This window comes from Lucilia cuprina, chromosome 6 (genome assembly GCF_022045245.1).
Source record: "Lucilia cuprina isolate Lc7/37 chromosome 6, ASM2204524v1, whole genome shotgun sequence".
Taxonomy (NCBI): Eukaryota; Metazoa; Arthropoda; class Insecta; order Diptera; family Calliphoridae; genus Lucilia; species Lucilia cuprina.
In genome coordinates, this window is record NC_060954.1 from 57,474,272 (window position 1) to 57,495,982 (window position 21,711).

General features: G+C 29.3%; 3 protein-coding genes and 1 long non-coding RNA gene across 5 annotated transcripts in view; 3 read left to right on the top strand and 1 right to left on the bottom strand.

The window, feature by feature from the left end:
• Nucleotides 1–10,787, top strand: part of LOC111682506 (homeobox protein cut) — an 81,103-nt gene extending 70,316 nt beyond the window's left edge. The window contains exon 6 of the mRNA XM_023444475.2: nt 10,413–10,787. Within this exon, the coding sequence (XP_023300243.2) occupies nt 10,413–10,616 (204 nt within the window). The 3' untranslated portion in view covers nt 10,617–10,787. The remainder of the gene's footprint in view (nt 1–10,412) is intronic.
• The window catches only part of LOC124420580, a 64,604-nt gene extending 49,929 nt beyond the window's left edge, over nt 1–14,675 (bottom strand). The window contains exon 1 of the long non-coding RNA XR_006941280.1: nt 14,601–14,675. This is a non-coding gene — a long non-coding RNA (uncharacterized LOC124420580). The remainder of the gene's footprint in view (nt 1–14,600) is intronic.
• LOC111682514 lies at nt 12,224–13,555 on the top strand. Its single transcript, XM_023444483.2, has 2 exons — nt 12,224–12,937; nt 13,000–13,555. The coding sequence occupies exons 1-2, from the start codon at nt 12,495–12,497 to the stop codon at nt 13,154–13,156; spliced, it is 600 nt and encodes a 199-aa protein (XP_023300251.2). The 5' UTR covers nt 12,224–12,494; the 3' UTR covers nt 13,157–13,555.
• Nucleotides 14,676–16,419: 1,744 nt separating the features above from the next.
• LOC111682503 (cullin homolog 1) lies at nt 16,420–21,700 on the top strand. Of its 2 annotated transcripts, none has more exons than XM_023444470.2 (4): nt 16,420–16,574; nt 18,098–19,245; nt 19,321–20,358; nt 20,447–21,700. In XM_023444470.2, exons 2-4 carry the CDS (start codon nt 18,349–18,351, stop codon nt 20,846–20,848), a joined length of 2,337 nt encoding a protein of 778 aa, XP_023300238.1. In that variant the 5' UTR covers nt 16,420–16,574; nt 18,098–18,348; the 3' UTR covers nt 20,849–21,700. The 2 variants fall into 2 exon arrangements, with proteins under 2 accessions (XP_023300238.1, XP_023300240.1); XM_023444472.2 differs by lacking the exon at nt 16,420–16,574 and adding an exon at nt 17,121–17,181.
• Nucleotides 21,701–21,711: the final 11 nt, after the last annotated feature.

Below are 21,711 nucleotides of genomic sequence, written 5' to 3' on the forward strand. Positions count from 1 at the left end.
ATGGTGGCAAGGAAAGGATTAATTTAAAATTGTGTCAAGAAAAATAAAGTAAATTAAAGTGAAGTGAAGTAAAGTGTAGGAATGGTGAGTTTAAAGGAATTTTTTTTCAAAAATTTTTATTAAAAAAGACTTCAATGTAGACCATTTAAAATCAAATATATAAAATTTCAATTGAAATTAATTGTTAATCGACAGCTGTTGTGGTATGTATCCATGTGTTAATATATTTGTTTATTTTAGCTGTCATTATGTATTATTTAAATATTTTATTGCTATAATTATGACATTTAAACACTTGTCAAAATTACTCTTATAACAAAACAATTTAAATATTTTATTGAAAATCTTACACATAGTTTTTTGACATAAAGTACTATTATTTTATTAAAGTACTTGAGATCTTAATGAAAGCCGACAAAAATCTACCATTATAGTTGGCGGCATTATTTTTATAATTATAAAGCTTTATATAAATATAAAATGATTGATGTATAAAATGCTGGAAACAAATTATGTTGATATTGTAATACCTTTCAGTGGTTGCAAATCTGAAAGAGCTACCAAAGTGCACACAAAAAAGTACTTTTTAAATACAGTTCAAGTTAAATTATACTTCAGTTCTAGTTCAGTTCTAGTTCAGTTCTAGTTCAGTTCTAGTTCAGTTCTAGTTCAGTTCTAGTTGAGTTCTAGTTCAGTTCTAGTTCAGTTCTAGTTCAGTTCTAGTTCAGTTCTAGTTCAGTTCTAGTTCAGTTCTAGTTCTAGTTCAGTTCAAGTTCAGTTCTAGTTCAGTTCTAGTTCAGTTCTAGTTCTGTTCTTTTTCTGTTCTAGTTCTGTTCCAGTTCTTCTGTAGTTCTGCTTTTGTTTCAGTTCAAGTTTATTTATTAAAAACTGATTTATTAAGTATTTTGTAGTTATTATTACTTCATACATTTTTCATTATTAATGATCTAATTACTGATTCTTCAATAACAATATAAATTTCAATTTCAAATTAGTTTCAAAATATCTTATTTCCATAGTTGCTCAAAATTAATTAGAACCTACGCAATCATCGATGAAATATTTATCACTCGCGGAATACAATTTGTTGACTTTTTTTCGCACAGACCGACAAACGTTTAAATGTCAATGTCTTGTTGATAAATAAACTTTATTTAGCACAAACTTGTGCGTAAAGTCAACAAACCCAAATATTCAGACAACAAATGAAAAATTAAAAGGTGTTAAATGTTGTAATTTAATGTGTATGTTAAATGATATCAAAAACCTTTATTTTTCAATCTCTTACACATTTTATTATTTTTTTTTCAATATTACTATGTTAATAACAAATACTAACATTAATTAAAGAAGCTTTAGAGTTAGACATTTTTCTTAGTTTGTTGTTGCTAAATATTTTGCAATTTCATCAGTTTCAGTGCGTTTGAGTGTTTAACTCTATATTGACATGAACGTGAAATTTATATAAAATTTTATTTTAGTTTTTTTATTATTATTATTTTTGCATAATAATCAAGGTCAGTAAATAATTTAAATGTTGCCAAAAAAAAACACAAAAAAATAAATAATAAAAATACAATCATATTGAAAAACCTTACCCATGATTATGTGACAAGCATGTGATAATCGAAATTAAATAAAAGATCAATAATACATTAGTAAATTCAACACTTTTTAAAACATTTTAACGAACGTTTAAATGCTTTTTTTAGTAAAAAAAAAATAGCGAAAATGTACAATCAATGATAAAAAACCAAGGGGTTTCTTTTAATGGAATAAAGATGTCATTGCAAATTATGCCTACAAATGACGTTTCGAATAATAAGGTGGTTGCATTTTAAAACTATTTTTGCGAAATTAAATGGATTTGAATGGAATTCAAGGGCACAGATTTATTACAAATGTTTTTTTTACTAAAAAACAAAACTTTGTTTCAAAAAAGTTATAAAAAGTTTTATATTTTCATAAAATCGTAAATTTTGACATTTTAAAACATTGGTGAATTTCGAAAAAAAATAAAATTTTAAACATTCATTAAAGTTAAAGAAATAGACTTGAATTTCCAAAATTAGAATAATTTCCAAAATTGTATATGAAAAGTTCGAAGATTTTTGCACAAAATTTCGAAAATTTATTAAATTTCAAAACTTCGATGAATTTCAAAATCATTCCATATCTGATCACAAATCCAATTTTTAGCATTTGAGATGATAACATTCGATATCGAAAAAGGAATTTCATACATTTTAGTTGAATTTCGAGATGAAAGCTTATTCGATCACTTATTGAGTACAGATCAGTTCTGATCTCATCTTTTTGTTTTGCTTTTAATCACTTATTATGTAATTTGGCCCCAGATTAGATCTGATCATAAATTTCACTTTTGAGATGATGGCATTCGATATCGAACAATAAATCTAATGCATTATAGATACATTTCGATATCGGAATGTGTTTTTGATACCGATCAATTATTCTGTAATTTGGCCCTAGATAAGATCTGATTTGAGCATAAATTTTACTTTTGAAATGATGACATTTGATATCGAACAAGAAATCTCATACATTTTAGCATAATTTCGATGACGGAATGCTGTTTCGAAACGAAAGCTTATTCGATCAATTATTCGGTAATTTGGATCCAAATCAGATCTGATCTGATCATTTACTTTTGCGATGATGGTATTCGATATCGAACAAGAAATCTCATAAGTTTTAAATACATTTCGATATCGTAATGTCTTTTTGATATCTATCACTTATTCTATAATTTGGACCCAGATAAGATCTGATCACAAATTTCACTTTTGACATGATGGCATTCGATATCGAACAAGAAACCTATTACATTTGAGCTTAATTTCGACATCGAAATGTGTTTTCGAGACGACAGCTTATTCGATCACTTATTCGGTGATCTGGCCCAGATCACATCTGATCTTCGTTTTCGATTTTGAGATGATAGCATTCGATATCGTGCAGAAAATCTCATAGATTTTATATAAATTTCAACAACGGAATAAGTTTTCGATACCATCTTATCTCAGATCAGATCTCATCTGATCAACATTTTCACTTTTGAGATGATGGCATTCGATATCGAACATGAAATCTCTTACAATTTAGTTTAATTTCGATATCGATAATTTGGCCTCAAACCAGATCTGTCTTTCTTAAATTTGCATTTTGCAAACTTTTTCGTTATGTTTCTTGAAGTAAAAGTAACAATTTTGGGGGGGGGGGGGGGGTATTGTTTACTCTTTAAATCTGCTCATTTTAAATTCCTTTCAGGTATTTTGCATAATTTTATGTATTTTTTATACTTTATATTAAAGTTTTTTTCTAAACTTCACACTTTTTAATGACGTATTCAGTGTGTTATTGATTTTTGTTTTGTTTTTGCACAATCTAGACTCTAGATTTGATTTAATGTTTCATTTTTTATGCTTTTGATAAAACTATTCACGTTCAATGATCGCTAAACAATGCAAATTATTTTTCGCTATTTGCTATTTTTTAAAAATTTAAATGCAAATTTTATGCAGAAAAACATAAATCACTTGAAATCGATGATGGGTTTTTAATAAAGCAATATTTTGTTGATAAAAAAATAATCTAGATTCTTTAATAAAAAAATATTTATGCAGTATAATATTGTCAAAAATATGTTTAAATTTTTAAAAAATCACGAAATGAATTTCATATTCTAATCAGTTTTTATTCTCACCATCATCAGAAAAGATATTGATTTTTAAATACATCGAAATACCTATTGGGAGTAGGTCTACGATTCTATGACGATTCATCCATGTCATTCTTTTAATTTTCAAACTTCAACAGATTTTAAAATTCTTATCCCCTGACCAAACATTTATTAACTCCCATCATGTTGAAAATGACTCAAAGAGTCAGGTTTTATTGGAATTCATAACATATTATCCCAATGTAACGTTAACTTTAAATATTTTACATAGAGTACAATAAAACAAAAACATACCTATATAAATCAATAAAAGTGATAACTCATTTACAACAGCAACTTAACATGTGTTTCAACATGTTGCTTTCAAACCTGCCACTTCAAACTTCTGCAACAAACCAGTTAAATGTTTTTACTGCTTCTTCATTAAAGCAATTGCGCCGAAAAGAGGAATTTTTAAAGCAAAGAAATGACACATACCAGAGTTGGAAAATTGTAGTCTTGAAATAGTACCAACAGCAACTAGAACATAGAATAGACTATAGACTACAGTTGAATAGACTATAGACTTGGGTACAGACTGGAGTTCTAGACTATAGACTAGACTATAGACCAGACTATAGACTAGACTATAGACCAGATTATAGATTAGACTATAGACTAGACTAGAATATAGACTATACTAGACTGTATACTAGACTATATACTAGACTATAGACTAGACTATAGACTAGACTATAGACTAGACTATAGACTAGACTATAGACTAGACTATAGACTAGACTATAGACTAGACTATAGACTAGACTATAGACTAGACTATAGACTAGACTATAGACTAGACTATAGACTAGACTATATACTAGACTATAGACTAGACTATAGACTAGACTATAGACTAGACTATAGACTGGACTATAGACTAGACTATAGACTAGACTATAGACTAGACTATAGACTAGACTATAGACTAGAGTATAGACTAGACTATAGATTAGACTACAGACTAGACTATAGACTAGACTATAGACTAGACTATAGACTACACTATAGACTAGACTATAGACTACACTATAGACTAGACTATAGACTACACTTTAGACTAGACTATAGACTACACTATAGACTAGACTATAGACTACACTATAGACTAGACTATAGACTAAACTATAGACAATAGACAAGACAAAAGACTAGACTATAGACTAAACTACATGGGCTAGACCATAGACTGGACCATAAACTTTACTATAGACTATACATTTGGCTACACTACAGACTAGACTTTAAACTCCTCTATAGACTCAACTAAGTAGTACTTAACATAATTAAGAAGTACTTAACATGTAATAATCGAACAATCGACTTTTTGTCGAAAAAAGTCGAAAAGTCGAAGTGGACTATTTTGTTCCAAAAAAAATCGATAACTCGACTATCGCCTGTAAAAAAAGTCGAAAAGTAGACTTTGTTAATTAAAGTGAAAAAACGTCGAAAAGTCGAAAAAAGTCCAAAAGTCGGAAGAAGTCAAAAAGTCGAAAAGGCGAAAAAAGTCGATAAGTCGAAAAAGATCGATAAGTCGAAGAAAGTCGAAAAGTCGAAAATAGTCGAAAAAAGTCAAAAAGTCGGAAAAGGTCGAAAAGTCGGCTATTTATAAAATACATATAGTCGAGAAGTCGAAAAGCCGACTTTTCGTATAATGCAAAAAGTCGAATAGTCGACTTTTAACTAAATGCAAAAAGTCGAAAAGTCGACTTTTAACTAAATACAAAAAGTCAACAATAAGTTTCAACTATAGAACTCTAGTTCAGAGGTACTATAAAACTGACTTTTCCATCTCTGATATAAAATTTTCTTTTAAATGTACACAGACAGTCAGATAGTAACATTTAAGATTTAACATTTTTTTTAACATTTTGTTATTTTCTTCTCTTTATTTGTCTATAAACAACTTAAAATAGAAAGTGAAAATACTAGTTTAACTACTAACTTCCAAACTAAACAAAAAATTACGATAACAAAAAAAGAAAATCAATTAAAAACAAAATTAAAACAAGAGAAAAGAGTTAAAAAGATCCATCCAAACGACAACAATGTTTACAGAGAAAACCGTAATAAATGTAAAAAACAATAACAACAATAATATAGAAGAAGAAGTGTTGGAATTAAAGGTAAGAAATTAATAACAGAAACAACAACAAAACAACTGCAATTTGGGGGGAGTGCATACAAATGAAAACAAAAAGATCAACATAAACTCCTCTACAACAACAACAAGGTGTTGATAATGATATGTTGGCGATAACAAAGTTTTTTTATTATTTTGGAGTAAAACAATTTTTCAAGGTTATGGTAAAAACAAAACAAACAAAAAAACGCACAACAGTGACGAATGTGATAAAAATAATGAACACCTTAAAAGAGGAATGAATAACAACAATAACGAAAAAACAAACATTAAATTGTTTTAATTTTGCTAAAATTTATGTCCGTCCATCCAACCAATGTATGAATGAATGAATGAATTAAGAGGCAATATTTTATATTTTGTTGTTGTTGTTTTTTATAATATTTACGGAATATTTTTGGGTTCGCCAACTAATAAATGAGGAGTAGGTCAGGTACACCAAGTAATTGTTTTATTATTGTATGTTTTCAACAATAATTCAGTAGTATTGCAATTGTTTTAAAGGGTCATAGTCGGTTAAGATTGAATATATGATACCCTATGTAGAAATGGCTAAATCTTTAACTATTATGGGAACTATTAAAAGGCTGACTGTTGCAACTAAAACTTTATTTGGTACCGGGAATTGAAAATGTAAAAACCACTGGAAATGGAACCATATTTGGACCTGCGATTGAAAGTGAATGAATCTATTTATATAACAGATTTTGAAAATTGGACTATTTAAAGGACAGCGATGGAAAATGGGACTATAAAAGCGTGTCTACTAAAGCTACTGAAGCTTTTAAAAGTCCGACAATTCAAAATAAAGCTTTTTAAAGCCCGGGATTAAAAAAGGACAATAATGGAAAATGGGACCTTTAAAAGATCGTCGATTTAAAATGGGGCTCTTAAAAGTCCGAAAATTCAAAATAAAGCTTTTTTAAAGCCGGCGATTAAAAAAGGGGGATTATTTTTAAGGAAAACAAATGGAAATGGAACTTTTAATGGACCGATGATTCAAAATTGATATATTCAAAGTACCAACCATGCCTTCTTATTGATATATTATGTAAATAAACAATAACGATAATAAACTTAATGAAGTTTATATTGGCTTAATAAATAAACTTGAACATTTTATTTATGAATCTAAGAAACTATAACAGTAACGCCCTCTTTAAACCTCTCGAAGATCTTAACAACTTTATTCATTGGAAAAACTAACAATATTATTAAATAGTCAAATTATTAGGCTTAAAAGTTTTGACTTTCGCTTTTAAATAATTTACATATTTTTTAAAGATTTTATTATTATTTAAAGTTGTTTAAAATAAGTATACATAAGTGTAGATCTTTTAAAACGCCTCTTAATAGAATTATCAGTTTATTTATATGCAAATTTATTGATGGTCAATGTTTCGGTACATTGTTCACTTAATAAACTTTGTTATAATTTTTAAATATGATTTATGTTTTCATTAATAACATTTGAATTATTATTATTTCTTTCATTATTTAAGTTAATTAAAGTTTAAGTAATGAATTACTCTACATCTAATGGGTTTAAAGTACTCGTATGATTCTTTAATTACTTTGGGGTTTTTTTTTCTCACAACCCAGTTGGGGTTTGAAGTATTAAAAAGTTTCGATGTTTTGCTATTAGGCAAAAATTAAAATAATTGTAGTGAATTTTGTTAATATTTATTAAGTTTGTTATAAAGGCTAGTCTGAGCTAATGTATATAGTCTAGGACACAGTCTAGTCGATAGTCTAGTCTAGCTCTTGGTGTCCATAGATTGGAAATCTCCTTATTGATTAGCGAAGAACTACAACCGGCCATCTAATTGAAAACAGCAACAGTGGTCCTTAAACCTAACGAAGTTTAAATATCACCTTTAAGTTCGAAATCTATCAAAATCTTCTTACTATAGTCTCGTCTATAGTCTAGTCTATAGTTTAGTCTATAGTCGAGTCTATAGCCTATAGTCTAGTCTTTTGTCTTGTCTATTGTCTAGTCTATACTCTATTCTATAATCTAGTCTATAGTCTATTCTATAATCTAGTCTATAGTCTATTCTATAGTCTAGTCTTTAGTCTAGTCTATAGTCTAGTCTGTAGTCTAGTCTATAGTCTAGTCTATAGTCTAGTCTATAGTCTAGTCTATAGTCTAGTCTATTGTCTAGTCTATATTCTAGTCTATAGTCTAGTCTATAGTCTAGTCTATAGTCTAGTCTATAGTCTAGTCTGTAGTCTAGTCTATAGTCTAGTCTATAGTCTAGTCTATAATATAGTCTAGTCTATAGTCTAGTCTATAATCTAGTCTAGTCTATAGTCTAGTCTATAGTCTAGTCTATAGTCTAGTCTATAGTCTAGTCTATAGTCTAGTCTATAGTCTAGTCTATAGTCTAGTCTATAGTCTAGTCTATTGTCTACTCTATATTCTAGTCTATAGTCTAGTCTATAGTCTAGTCTATAGTCTAGTCTATAGTCTAGTCTATAGTCTAGTCTATAGTCTAGTCTATAGTCTAGTCTATAGTCTAGTCTATAGTCTAGTCTATAGTCTAGTCTATAGTCTAGTCTATAGTCTAGTCTAGTCTATAGTCTAGTCTATAGTCTAGTCTATAGTCTAGTCTATAGTCTAGTCTATAGTCTAGTCTATAGTCTAGTCTATAGTCTAGTCTATAGTCTAGTCTATAGTCTAGTCTATAGTCTAGTCTATAGTCTATTCTATAGTCTAGTCTATATTCTAGTCTATATTCTAGTCTATAGTCTAGTCTATAGTCTAGTCTGTAGTCTAGTCTATAGTCTAGTCTATAGTCTAGTCTATAATCTAGTCTATAATCTAGTCTAGTCTGTAGTCTAATCTATAGTCTAGTCTATAGTCTAGTCTATAGTCCAGTCTATAGTCTAGTCTATAGTCTAGTCTATAGTCTAGTCTATAGTCTAGTCTATAGTCTAGTCTATTGTCTACTCTATATTCTAGTCTATAGTCTATAGTCTAGTCTGTAGTCTAGTCTATAGTCTAGTCTATAGTCTATAGCCTAGTCTATAGTCTAGTCTATAGTCTATAGCCTAGTCTATAGTCTAGTCTATAGTCTATAGTCTAGTCTATAGTCTAGTCTATAGTCTAGTCTATAGTCTAGTCTATAGTCTAGTCTATAGTCTAGTCTATAGTCTAGTCTATAGTCTAGTCTATAGTCTAGTCTATAGTCTAGTCTATAGTCTAGTCTATAGTCTAGTCTATAGTCTAGTCTATAGTCTAGTCTATAGTCTAGTCTATAGTCTAGTCTATAGTCTAGTCTATAGTCTAGTCTATAGTCTAGTCTATAGTCTAGTCTATAGTCTAGTCTATAGTCTAGTCTATAGTCTAGTCTATAGTCTAGTCTATAGTCTAGTCTATAGTCTAGTCTATAGTCTAGTCTACAGTCTAGTCTATAGTCTAGTCTATAGTCTAGTCTACAGTCTAGTCTATAGTCTAGTCTATAGTCTAGTCTATAGTCTAGTCTATAGTCTAGTCTATAGTCTAGTCTATAGTCTAGTCTATAGTCTAGTCTATAGTCTAGTCTATAGCCTAGTCTATAGTCTAATCTATAGTTTAGTCTATAGACGAGTCTATAGTCTAGTCTATAGTCGAGTCTATAGTCTAGTCTATAGTCTAGTCTATAGTCGAGTCTATAGTCTAGTCTATAGTCTAGTCTACAGACTAGTCTATAGTCTAGTCTATAGTCTAGTCTATAGTCTAGTCTATAGTCTAGTCTATAGTCTAGTCTATAGACTAGTCTATAGTCTAGTCTATAGTCTAGTCTATAGTCTAGTCTATAGTTTAGTCTAAAGTCTAGTCTATAGTCTAGTCTATAGTCTAGTCTATAGTATAGTCTAGTCCTTAGTCTTATCTATAGTTTGGTCTATAATCGTATCTATAGTCTAATTTAAAGAATATTCTAGTCTAGTCTAATCTGTAGTTTAGTCTAATCTATCTTCCAATCTGTAGTCTGGCCTATAGTTAAATCAATAGGCTAGTCTATAATTTAGTTTATAGTCTAGTCTATATTCTCGTCTAAAGTCGTTTGATCAAATGTTTCATTTCTGTCGCTAACAACTGTAAAATTGATTAGAACTAAACCGTTAGTGACTGCTTTAAATAATTAATAAATATTTATAAAATTCAAGAAAAAATCTAAATGTTTAACGAAAAGCATTTAAAATAATATATCAAAATTAATTTTTTTATTTGCTCTCTGTTAAATTTTACATAAATAATGCAGCAAGTCCCCACAGAAATGGGCAAAACAAATCTGTTAAATAAAATTTCAAGTTCAGTTTATAAAATAAATTTACATTAATTAATAAGAAACCATATAATAAACTATATAAAAAGACCTACATATAATATAAAAAAACTATAGAGAGAAACGTTATGATGAACTTTGACAAACATCATCAATGTCAATGCAAACCTAAGCAGACATAATATTAATAAATTATTTTTTTTTACTTATTTAAATTATATAATTTTAATAACATATTTTTTTATTTTCTTTTTAGCCTTCTTCACGTCCCGAATCCGATTTTACCTTAGATTTGCCCCGTGCCGAACAGTTGCGCATTAAAATGGAGAAAGAAAAGAAATTCCGCCAAAGATGTCGTGTTATAACAACATTTTTAAGTTTAGTCTTCTTTCTATTGACCGTTATGGTCGTTAGTCTGGTCCTAACACGTGGTAAACGTATGTTTGGTAGTATGATTTAAAATAAAACCCTGCCTACATTAAAAGGGGCGGGCCTCACACATCTTTCTCTTTTTTACTAACATATGTATTTTTTTATTTCTTTTATAAATTAGTTTAATTTTGATTTTTTTAAGAATTTTTCAATTTTTTTTTTTAATTAGAACAAGTGCCGTAATTAATTGTTATTTTTTTTTCTTCAAATATAAAATAACAATAATATTTAAAAAAAATATTGTTAATTTGTAAAAAATATGCAAAATAAATATATTTAATTGTTAATAAAATGAAAATAATTGCTTATAAACTTTTAGTAAAATGTTTATAATGGCAGCAGTATTGTTAATAAATTATTTTGTGATCTTAGTTTTTAAGTTTAAATAAAATTAATTAAACATTTTATAAAATAATTTAAAGAAAAATAGGCCTGTTTTATAATTGTTTAATGAAAATATGTATAAAAAAATATTCTTGTGTAAATATTACTCCTGTGAGAATATAAATATGTGTTTGTATGTAACAAATTATGTCTGTATGTTTGTATAAAATATTAATTATATTTCTTTAGTGTTTATTATAATAATTAAAAAGCAGTAAATTTAACTAAAAACAATTATATAGTCTTTATACAATATAAATAAAAAAATAATATTTTAGAAAACAAAAAGAAGAAACAACAGAGTTTTATTCACAACAAAAGAAATTGCAAAGAAGTCAAGAAGAAGTAGAATTAATTTACACCATTAAAGTCCTACTATAGTCTAGTCTATAGTCTAGTCTATAGTCTAGTCTATAGTCTAGTCTATAGTCTAGTCTATAGTCTAGTCTATAGTCTAGTCTATAGTCTAGTCTATAGTCTAGTCTATAGTCTAGTCTATAGTCTAGTTTATAGTCTAGTCTATAGTCTAGTTTATAGTCTAGTCTATAGTCTAATCTATAGTCTAGTCTATAGTCTTGTCTATAGTCTAGTCTATAGTCAAGTCTATAGTCTATTCTATAGTCTAGTCTATAGTCTAGTTTATAGTCTAGTCTATAGTCTAGTCTATAGTCTAGTCTATAGTATAGTCTATAGTCTAGTTTATAGTCTAGTCTATAGTCTAATCTATAGTCTAGTCTATAGACAAATCTATAGTCTAGTCTATTTTCTAGTATATAGTATAGTATGCAGTCTAATCTTTACTCTTGCCTGAAGCTTAGTCTAGTCTATAGAAAGAACACTATTTATTGTATTAATTGTCGTTCAGTCCATATTATAAAAATATCACTGTTCAAACACAAAACTCTTACTTTTTAATGGTTACTGTCTTTGCTACACTCAAACAAAGACATAAACCAATATATTGCTATAAAACGTCAAGTAATTACATAACTTGACAACAGCAACTCACAGTGAGTTAATAGCTTAATTTAGTACAATTTGACATTAAAACTCAACATGTTTGTTTACAAAACATTAGAAGAAGAAAAATAATCTAATATGAATTTAAATAGTATTGGTCAGCCTGTGTAATACAACACCTTACAATATTACAATGTAATTTTGGAAAAAGTAAGAGTAGGTACCAATCATTAAAAAGATTTTGTTATATGATGTTAGTGCATTTAAGTAATATGTGTTGAATTGGATATCTAAACTGACAATTATTTCTGAGTCCATTTGGTACATTAAAAGGTGGTTGTTGTTATACATGACAGACATCTTTATAAAATCAAAATACCTTCCACTTTATAGTAGCGTAGTTCATAAACAGATGACGAATGTGAATTCCCATTAAAACAAAAATATTAAAAAAGAAATTATAATTTCAACAACAAAGCGAAAAAAAACATTTATTATTCCTTGGAAAATTTCATATTTAAATGCTAAAAGTTATAAATCCAAAGAAGCTGAAAACTAAAAAATGTTGCTACACTTCTTATACAAATCACACAAATTAAACTACGTGCTACTGGTTCTGGCAATTACGTTTTTGGGAAATGTAAAAGCAGAAACCAGCGAAACACCAAAGAACGTGACAGTTAATAAAATACCGGCTAAAGCAGCAGCTGAACAAAAAAGTGTTAAAAAAGAGCTTAAAGTTAATATAACAGACGAGGCAATCGAACAGATAACAACGCCTAAGGAACCAGATGATCATACCGAAAAACTGGTCATTATAGATGAGAAATCGGTTATAGAAACCTCTGGTAAAGCATTAGAACAACAGCCGCCACCACAGCCAGTGGATGAAGAATTTACTTTAAATGATCCTGATGATATTTCTGATTCATTGAAAACTGGTTTCTATTTCTTTTTGATCCTAAGCTCGGGAGCTATTGTATTTATAGTGTTTAAAATTTATAGGTATGTTTAAGGCACAAATTCTTTTTATTGATTAATTATTTTCAAAATGTTGCTTTTACCAGGTTGCGTTTATCACGAGCTGAACGAAAATATGGAGTTCAGGGAGATCGTTCCACTCAGGAACTAACACCACTACCTATTTCCATTGAAGATGGTCATAGTGATGATGAAGATCAAACACTTTTTGAGGTACAACGTCAAAATATTAGAATATTATGAGTTTTTTAAGTTTGTTTATTGTAAAAGAAATCTTTCTATGGAAATTTTTATAAAGTCCTACTAAAACAAAAGTTAATATTAAATATTTTTGTAAATGTTGCCTTAACAAAATTTAACATGTGGTCTCTCTATATAGATTTGCAAATAAGAACACGACATTGTTTAAATGTACGTTTATTGTATTATATTTATATTTCTTTTTTATTCTTGTTAAGTTATAAGTTTTGCTAATTTTCCTAGAAACATTTTTTTGTTTTGTTTATTACATTGTAACAATTATGTAGAAGAGAAATAATGTTTTTTTCGATTTATTTTATATTTTATGCTTGCCAAATATAAAACCCAAGAATTCTTGTTATTAATCTAAACTAAATAAATGTTTGTGATACTAATAAAATTTTTGTGTGTAGTTTAAATGTTAAAATTTGTGTTAGACTAGATTTCCTATGGATCGAGCTTTAATACCAAGCTATTTACTAGACAAAAACTAGAAAAAATCCAGAAAACTTGACTTAAACCCAAATAATAGATTAGACTATAAGCAAAACTGTAGGCTAGACTACAAACTAAATTGTAGTTATTGCTCTGGCACAACTGAGATCGATATGGAGCAACAGGCTTAACGCCCATCTCAATATATGCCCATCATCTTTATGGACTAACCCTATAGAAGTGGCGCAATTTCTTGGCTTGGACCTAAATACAGAAACCCCGGATTAAAATTGTATAGTTTAAGCTGTTACAACAACAACATAACTACAAACTAAACTTAAGATTAGATTATAACATAGACTGAAGAATATAAACGACTTCAGACCAGACTGTAAACTAAATTGTAGACTAGACAATACAGTATACTATATACTAAACTAAAGATCAGAAAATACACAAGATTATAGACCAGGCATTAGGCTATACACACTTATATATAACCTAAAGCAATATCGAATCCCACGACAATTGGATCTTCGATCCGGATTTACCCGAGTGATACTCGGCCAAAGATTGCCAAGCCAGCGGCAGCTGTTTCAATCGAAAGATTTTTCTCTATAGAGAAAGAAAGAAATTCCTATAAGGAATGAACTTTCTTTCGACCGCAGTGTTGTTGTTGTTGTAGCAGCGACACGTGTAAAACCGGTGTAGCTGGGTTGACAATCCTTGGTCGTTGTTCTCCGTTAAACTCCGAGTCGTTCCGATGCGAAGAACCGATTGTCGTAGGAACGCTTCGGCCGCAGTGGTGGCCTCTGGTAGTTTAGTGTTCTAGTCTGACAGACCAGAGGTGGTGGAGCGCTCAACAGGTCCAAAAGAGGCCTATGTGTATTTCAAACTAACTAACATCGGTCACAGTCGGACTGCGCCAACATAAGCGTTGTAGATTTGACAAATTTATTTTCCTTTTAAAATTGTTACTTTAACAAAGAAAACTTAGGAAAATTACACTTACCTTTTTTGTCCTAAAAGTAACACAATTAAAATATTATAAAATTTATAAGGAAATTTATTTAATTACACTTTTTTCTTATATTTTTCTCATTTTTTTTTTAAACTCGAGCGTTTTTGCCTTTATTTTTTTTTTTAATTAAACTTTTTTACTCTTTTAGATCACTTATAACACCTTAAGCACTAATTTTAAAAACATTATTTTTTCAATTTTAACACAATTTTTTTAAGAATTCTTCTTCTTACTTTTGACGAAATGTCATAGAAATTGTTAACACTACACACAGGGTGTAATGATGGGAAATAGTCTTTTGAAAGCGGATGTTGTAGAAAATGAATTTGCAACAAACAGGAAGTGAGTTTTAAATTTGTATTTTAACGGTAAGAATGTGAATTTAAAGTTGAATAACAGATTGTTAGATAAAATACAGTTAATAAATCGACATACTGTCGACTCTTTGTTGAAAAATCGAAAAAAAAGTTGAAAAATCGGCGAAAAATCGATTTAGTAAATTAAAAAAACAAAATATGTAGACGAAAAGATCGAATCAAGACGGATAAATCGAATAATGTTAAACAAACTATCAAAAACAAAAAAGTAAAATGCCGATATTAAAAAAGCAAGAAAAATGTATTTTTCCGAAATTAAAAAAAAGTCGGAATATCAATTAATATCGAAAAATGTCAATAAATTTACTGACTTATAAGAAAATTCAGATAATGATTTTGAAAAGAAAAGTTTAAAAGAGTAAAAACGTCCATATTGCAAATTAACTGATAATGTTTTTGTTGTCATAAGGATCCTATAAATTAATTATTCACTATCAAACTACCCTAGCCAGTCATCAAAGCCTTAAATTATCATTAGCACCTATTTTTTAAAACTGACTTCCATATACTAAGAAGGCTTACAGTTTGCTGTTGCAACCCAACCAACATTTTTTCTTACTTACTTACTTACTTACCTAACCCAACCGACAACTTTAACTATTAATAAGTAGAAACAAGATTTTGTTTGTGCGTTTTTTATTTTGTGTTATTACTTCGCAATGAATGGATTGCCATTGATATTTTCTTTTCAGCAGCATACTTTTAGGAAGCAATAAAAAATCTATGACCTTGAAAAAGCGGCGTTTGTGGTGAATTTCTTTTTTATTTCCCCACACCTCTTTATCTACCACACTTTGTTATTCACTGCACTTTTTATTCACCACACTTTTTATTCATCACGATTTTATTCACCGCATTTTTTATTCCACACGATTTTATTCACCACACCACCAAAATAAAAATAAATCCCCCGTTAGGGCGCACCCAGAGGCGGACAAAGTCCATATTTTCCAAACTGTGGGCCCCAAACAGATCCTCGACTAATGACCCTACAGCGCGTAAGTCTATAAAAACGATTTTCTAACTCATCCTTGTTTATGAGTGTGTGGGTTTTTTTCCTGCTGCTACTTGTTGTTTTTGCAATTTAGGTACTAGGATATGGAAATTATAAAAACTAAAAAATACCAAACAAAATTTTCGTCTCTAACTTATTGATGTCCCCCTTTCTAGCATTTTTTCTCAAATTTTGTGGAGTTTTTTTTTTGTCTTTCTGACAGTTGTCGACATTAATATTTCTATGTGGTTTTAATCGGGAAAGAAGACAATAAGTGAAGTTCGGATAAATTCGAAATTATCCCATAAAATCATTTTTATTCAAATTATTTGTTTATTTTTATTAAAACGGCTTTTTAATAGAAAAGAAATTTCAATTTCCATCTCTGCTTTGAAATCGCTCTTTTCATTGACAGCTAGCTGTCACATTGATTACAAACAATCTGGTAGTTTATCAGTGAAAAAATAACTCTACTACTTGAAGAGTTTATTGCGATTTTTTAATTAAAATAACTAAAATAAACGACTTTAAATAATAACAAATATAATAAAAACAAAATTTTTAGTTTCTTAGTTAAACAATATATTGAAAAAGGTAAAAATTTAAGCAAATTTAAAGCATAAAAACAAATGAAAAAAATTTGTCAATACACATAAAAATTTCCAACTAGTTTGTGGTTATGTGTCAATGTATATTTTTTTTCTTTAACACAAAGTGTTTTAAAGGACAAAGAAAAGTAGATAAAACAAAAATTACATTCAGAAAAAGTTAAAATAGTAAACTAAAACTATAATAAAATATATTAAAATAAAGAAAATAGTTAAACAATATAAAATATGATTGTGCAAAAAGAAAAAATAAATGGAAATATATATTGAGAAATCAGAGACATTTTAATTTGCTTTAGCTTTGTTGCTGCAAGAGTAAAAGAGCAGCAATGTATTTTTAAAGGGTAACGTATGTATTACCCTAAGCTAGACAAGGCAAGCTATAGGATAAAACAAGGTTAAATACAAATGTCAGTAAAATTAAAAAAAAAAATAAAACGAAAAGACAAACTTTAATTTGTTGAGGTTTAATTTTGTTAAATTTTTCTTTATATTTAAAATAAAAATTTAATTCAATATTTTTCTAGAAAATTGTAAAATTTAATTGTGTAATATTAAAGAAATTTGTTTAGTAATAAACTTTTATTTAAAGGGTATGTAAATATATCTGGTACATTATTTTGTATTAACTTCCTGCTTCTTTTTTTTGCGTGTGTATTTTAAATGCTGCTGGTTGTTTTTTTGTAATGTTTGTTGTGAAATATATATTGAGGAAAACACACAAAAAAACTTTCTCAAATTTCTGTTGCAAATTAATTTTTTTCTTTTTGTCTTCTTAATTTTCAACTTTGTTGTAGTTTTTTTTATTAAAACAACATATGTTTTAATTTACATATACAAATATATGCAAGATGTATAACTGTAAAACTGCTTGTGTAAATTGTATTTGTATGTTTTGCCCACAAAAAATGGAGTTTATTTTCGTTTTCTTTGATTTATTTATCAGGGTCTTTCCCATTGTTGTTACTGTAATTACTATATACATATTTATGTATGTAAATATGTATGTATACATTGGTAGATAAAGTACTTAAGAAACAAAGATAAATAACCTTCACTTTTTTTAATTTCAATTTTGGAGTTTATTTACTTCAAATTAATTTTTTAATGAACTTATAATATTGTTTCTTTTTTTAAATCATACGTGATATTTTCAAAATTTTGCAATTGTCATACTAGTATATTAGTCATGCATTCGGTTAGTTGTTATGAATGATTCTTGAATAAATGTAGACTTCTTAGTCCACAAGTTTAGATTATAATGTAAACTTTATAATTATGATATTTACTTTAATAAATACTAACCATATATTAGGCTATAGACCTGGCTTTAAACAAGACTAAAGACTAGGCTATAAACAAGAATATAGACTTTTAGATAGACTAGAATATTTTCAATAGACCAGACCATGGAAGAATGTTAAAAGTAATTGTAATCGAAAGTTTTTCTATTTAAACTAATTTTTTTTTATAAAAACCTAAATTCCAACTTATTTGTCATTTCTATAGAAAAAATTAAATTGAATAAATCTATAAAAATACGGACCACAAGAGCATTGAAAAGATTACGAGCAAAATCACCACCGCCGCCGTCGTTGCCGTCGTCAATCGAACCGTCAAAGGAGCAACTAACTCCTACAACATCAACAACGCAGTCTTTACAAGAACATAAGACGTTAGCACAAACGAAAAAATACCATACAACATCATCATCATCATCGTCGAGCACCTCTAAAATTGCAACAAATTCCAAACAAAAAATGCAACGTCAAGGTTCCCATGGAACGTCGGCACAGAAACATACAAATCTCGATGAAATATGGACAGATTTAGAGCAGGGCATTAAGCAAGTATTCCAGCAGGAACAATCATTAACAACGGAACGTTATATGCAATTGTATACGTATGTCTACAACTATTGTACCAGTGTTAATACTATGCAGAACAACAGTAGTCGTTCGAAAAATCTGGGCGGTGCTCAATTGGTGGGCAAAAAATTGTACGAACGTCTTAAGGACTTCCTCAAGGACTACTTGAGTGATTTGCTTAACAATTTTATAGCCATTAAAGGCGAAGAGGTCCTCTTAGATCACTACACCAAACAATGGGTTCTGTATCAGTTTTCCAGCACTGTCTTAAATGGCATTTGTTCCTATTTGAATAGACATTGGGTAAAACGGGAATATGAGGAGGGTCAAAAGGGTATTTACGAAATTTATCGTCTAGCTTTGGTCACCTGGAAGGAACAGTTATTTAAGGTTCTTAATGAACCCGTAACAAATGCCGTACTCAAATCCATAGATGAAGAAAGAAAAGGCAAAACCATAAAACGTTCATTGATACGTGATGTTATCAACTGCTATGTTGAATTGGGTTTCGACGAGGAGGATGAAATGGACAATAAAGATCATAAGAAACAGAAATTGTCTGTATATCGGGATCATTTTGAAAAGAAATTCTTGGCTGAAACGGCGGCATTCTACAAACACGAATCGGAAACATTTCTCAGTAGCAATACTGTATCCGAGTACATGAAACATGTAGAGAAACGATTAGACGAGGAGCGTAAACGTGTAAATGGTTTAGATTTTGATTCTGTACTCACCTCCTACTTGCATGTTAGCACTTTGGATAAATTGGTGGAAACCTGTGAAGTGGTTAGTATTACAAATGAATATATTATTGTTAAAAAACGGGGAAATTATTTGTAAATTGTTATTGTTTTTTGTTAGGTTCTGATTGAAAAACATTTAGATGTATTCCGCTCTGAATTCCAAAATCTCTTAAATGCCGACAAGAATGCCGATTTAAAACGTATGTACACTTTGGTGGCACGCACACCACGCAATCTGAACGAGCTGAAAACCATACTGGAGGAACACATATTACAACAAGGCTCTCAGGCCATTGAAAAATGTGGTAACACAGCAGCCGCTAACGATCCCAAGATCTATGTTCAGACCATATTGGAAGTACACAAGAAATACAATGCCCTTGTCTTGACCGCCTTTAACAATGACAACGGCTTCGTCTCAGCTCTGGACAAAGCCTGCGGTAAATTCATTAACTCGAATGTTGTCACACAGGTTAATAGTGCCAGTAAATCTCCCGAATTATTGGCTAAATATTGTGACATACTGCTTAAGAAATCATCCAAGAATCCTGAAGAAAAGGAACTAGAAGACAATCTAAATCAAGTAATGGTCGTCTTTAAGTATATTGAAGACAAAGATGTCTTCCAGAAATTCTATTCGAAAATGTTGGCCAAACGTTTGGTCAATCACACCTCAGCCTCAGATGATGCCGAGGCTGTTATGATATCAAAACTTAAGCAGACGTGTGGCTACGAATACACCATCAAATTGCAACGCATGTTCCAGGATATTGGTCTATCAAAGGATTTGAATAACAATTTCAAACAACACTTGCAGACCAACAATATACGCATGGAAATCGACTTTAGCATTGAGGTTTTATCTTCCGGCTCTTGGCCTTTCAATCAGAGCAGTAGCTTTTCCTTGCCCTCGGGTTTAGAGAAAGCCGTACAACATTTCAATACGTTCTATGCAGCTCGCCATTCGGGACGCAAGCTTAATTGGCTGTATCATATGTGCAAAGGTGAATTGTCAACGAATTGTTTCCTCAATAAATACACACTGCAGGCCAGTACCTTCCAAATGGCTGTATTATTGCAATTCAACGATCAGACACGTTATTCAGTGAAACAGTTGTTGGAAAATACACAAATCGAACAGGAACATCTGAAACAGGTAAATTTTGTTTGAATTTTTATAGATTTTATAGTTTCATGTACGATTGCTTATACAATCTTCTAATTCATATTATTTACCCTTTTAGGTTTTACAAATTTTGCTCAAAGCTAAACTTTTAACCTGCACCGATGATGAAAACTCCCTGACGCCCAATTCCATGATGGAATTATATCTTAACTACAAAAACAAAAAGTTACGCATCAACATCAATCAACCTTTGAAGACTGAACTTAAGGTCGAACAGGAGGCCGTACATAAAAACATTGAAGAAGATCGCAAGCTACTCATACAAGCTGCCATCGTACGCATCATGAAAATGCGCCGAAGATTAAATCATACTCAACTCATCACCGAAGTACTCAATCAATTGTCATCGCGTTTTAAACCCAAAGTACCGGTGATTAAAAAATGCATCGACATCTTAATCGAAAAAGAATATCTAGAGAGAATGGAGGGACAAAAGGACACATACAGTTATTTGGCGTAAATTCAAGAGAAGAAAAAATCGTAATGGGATGAAAAATTCAGAATAATTCGTGTTTTTTTTTTTACTTGGAACATAATTGTGTATTTTTTCATTTATATTTTTATTTTGTCGCCAATGCCACCGCTTTTGTGAATGTGAGGAAAGAAACGAAGAAAGTAAACAGATCTTTATGTTTTGTTCTTATCTTATATAAACATTTTATATTACACATTGTTATTATGATTATATAGAATTATTATCATTTTCAACAATCTTCTTTGATTGATTATTTTTCATACATTTAACTTTCTTCTTTTATTTGTTTGTTTCTTTAGTTTTATTTCATTTTCTATTTCCTTCTCAATTTGTTGTCTTGAAATTATTTGTTTATTTGTTGTGTATAAATCTAGGAAAATTCAAAAAAAAACCGACCCTTGATCTGTAGGATTAGTCCGTATTTTTGAGGTTAAAGAAAACTTAAAGTAAATGGCGAATATATTTTATATATTCTTAAAAAAATACAATATTTTTAAATTTTATTATAATAAAATGTTCTTTTCTATTTGTATAAGAAAAGTTAGAGCTTGAAAAGCAGCAAAATTTGATTTCAAAATCAAAGGATCTTTGAATTTCTTTAATTTCAACAAAGTTCTAGCAAACTCTAAATAATCAGATTTATACAACTATTTTTTTTTTTTAGTTTTGAACTAATATTTTGTCATTTAATTGTAATATTCTTTCTCTTTTTGTTTTTACAAAAACCACGCCACACCAATTCACTTCTTCATCTCCACACTCTCTAGCTCTTTTTCTAATGTCCTTTGTCATAATAATAATAAAAAAAATTGTTTTTTTTTTAATTTTTGTATTTTTTAACGAAAATA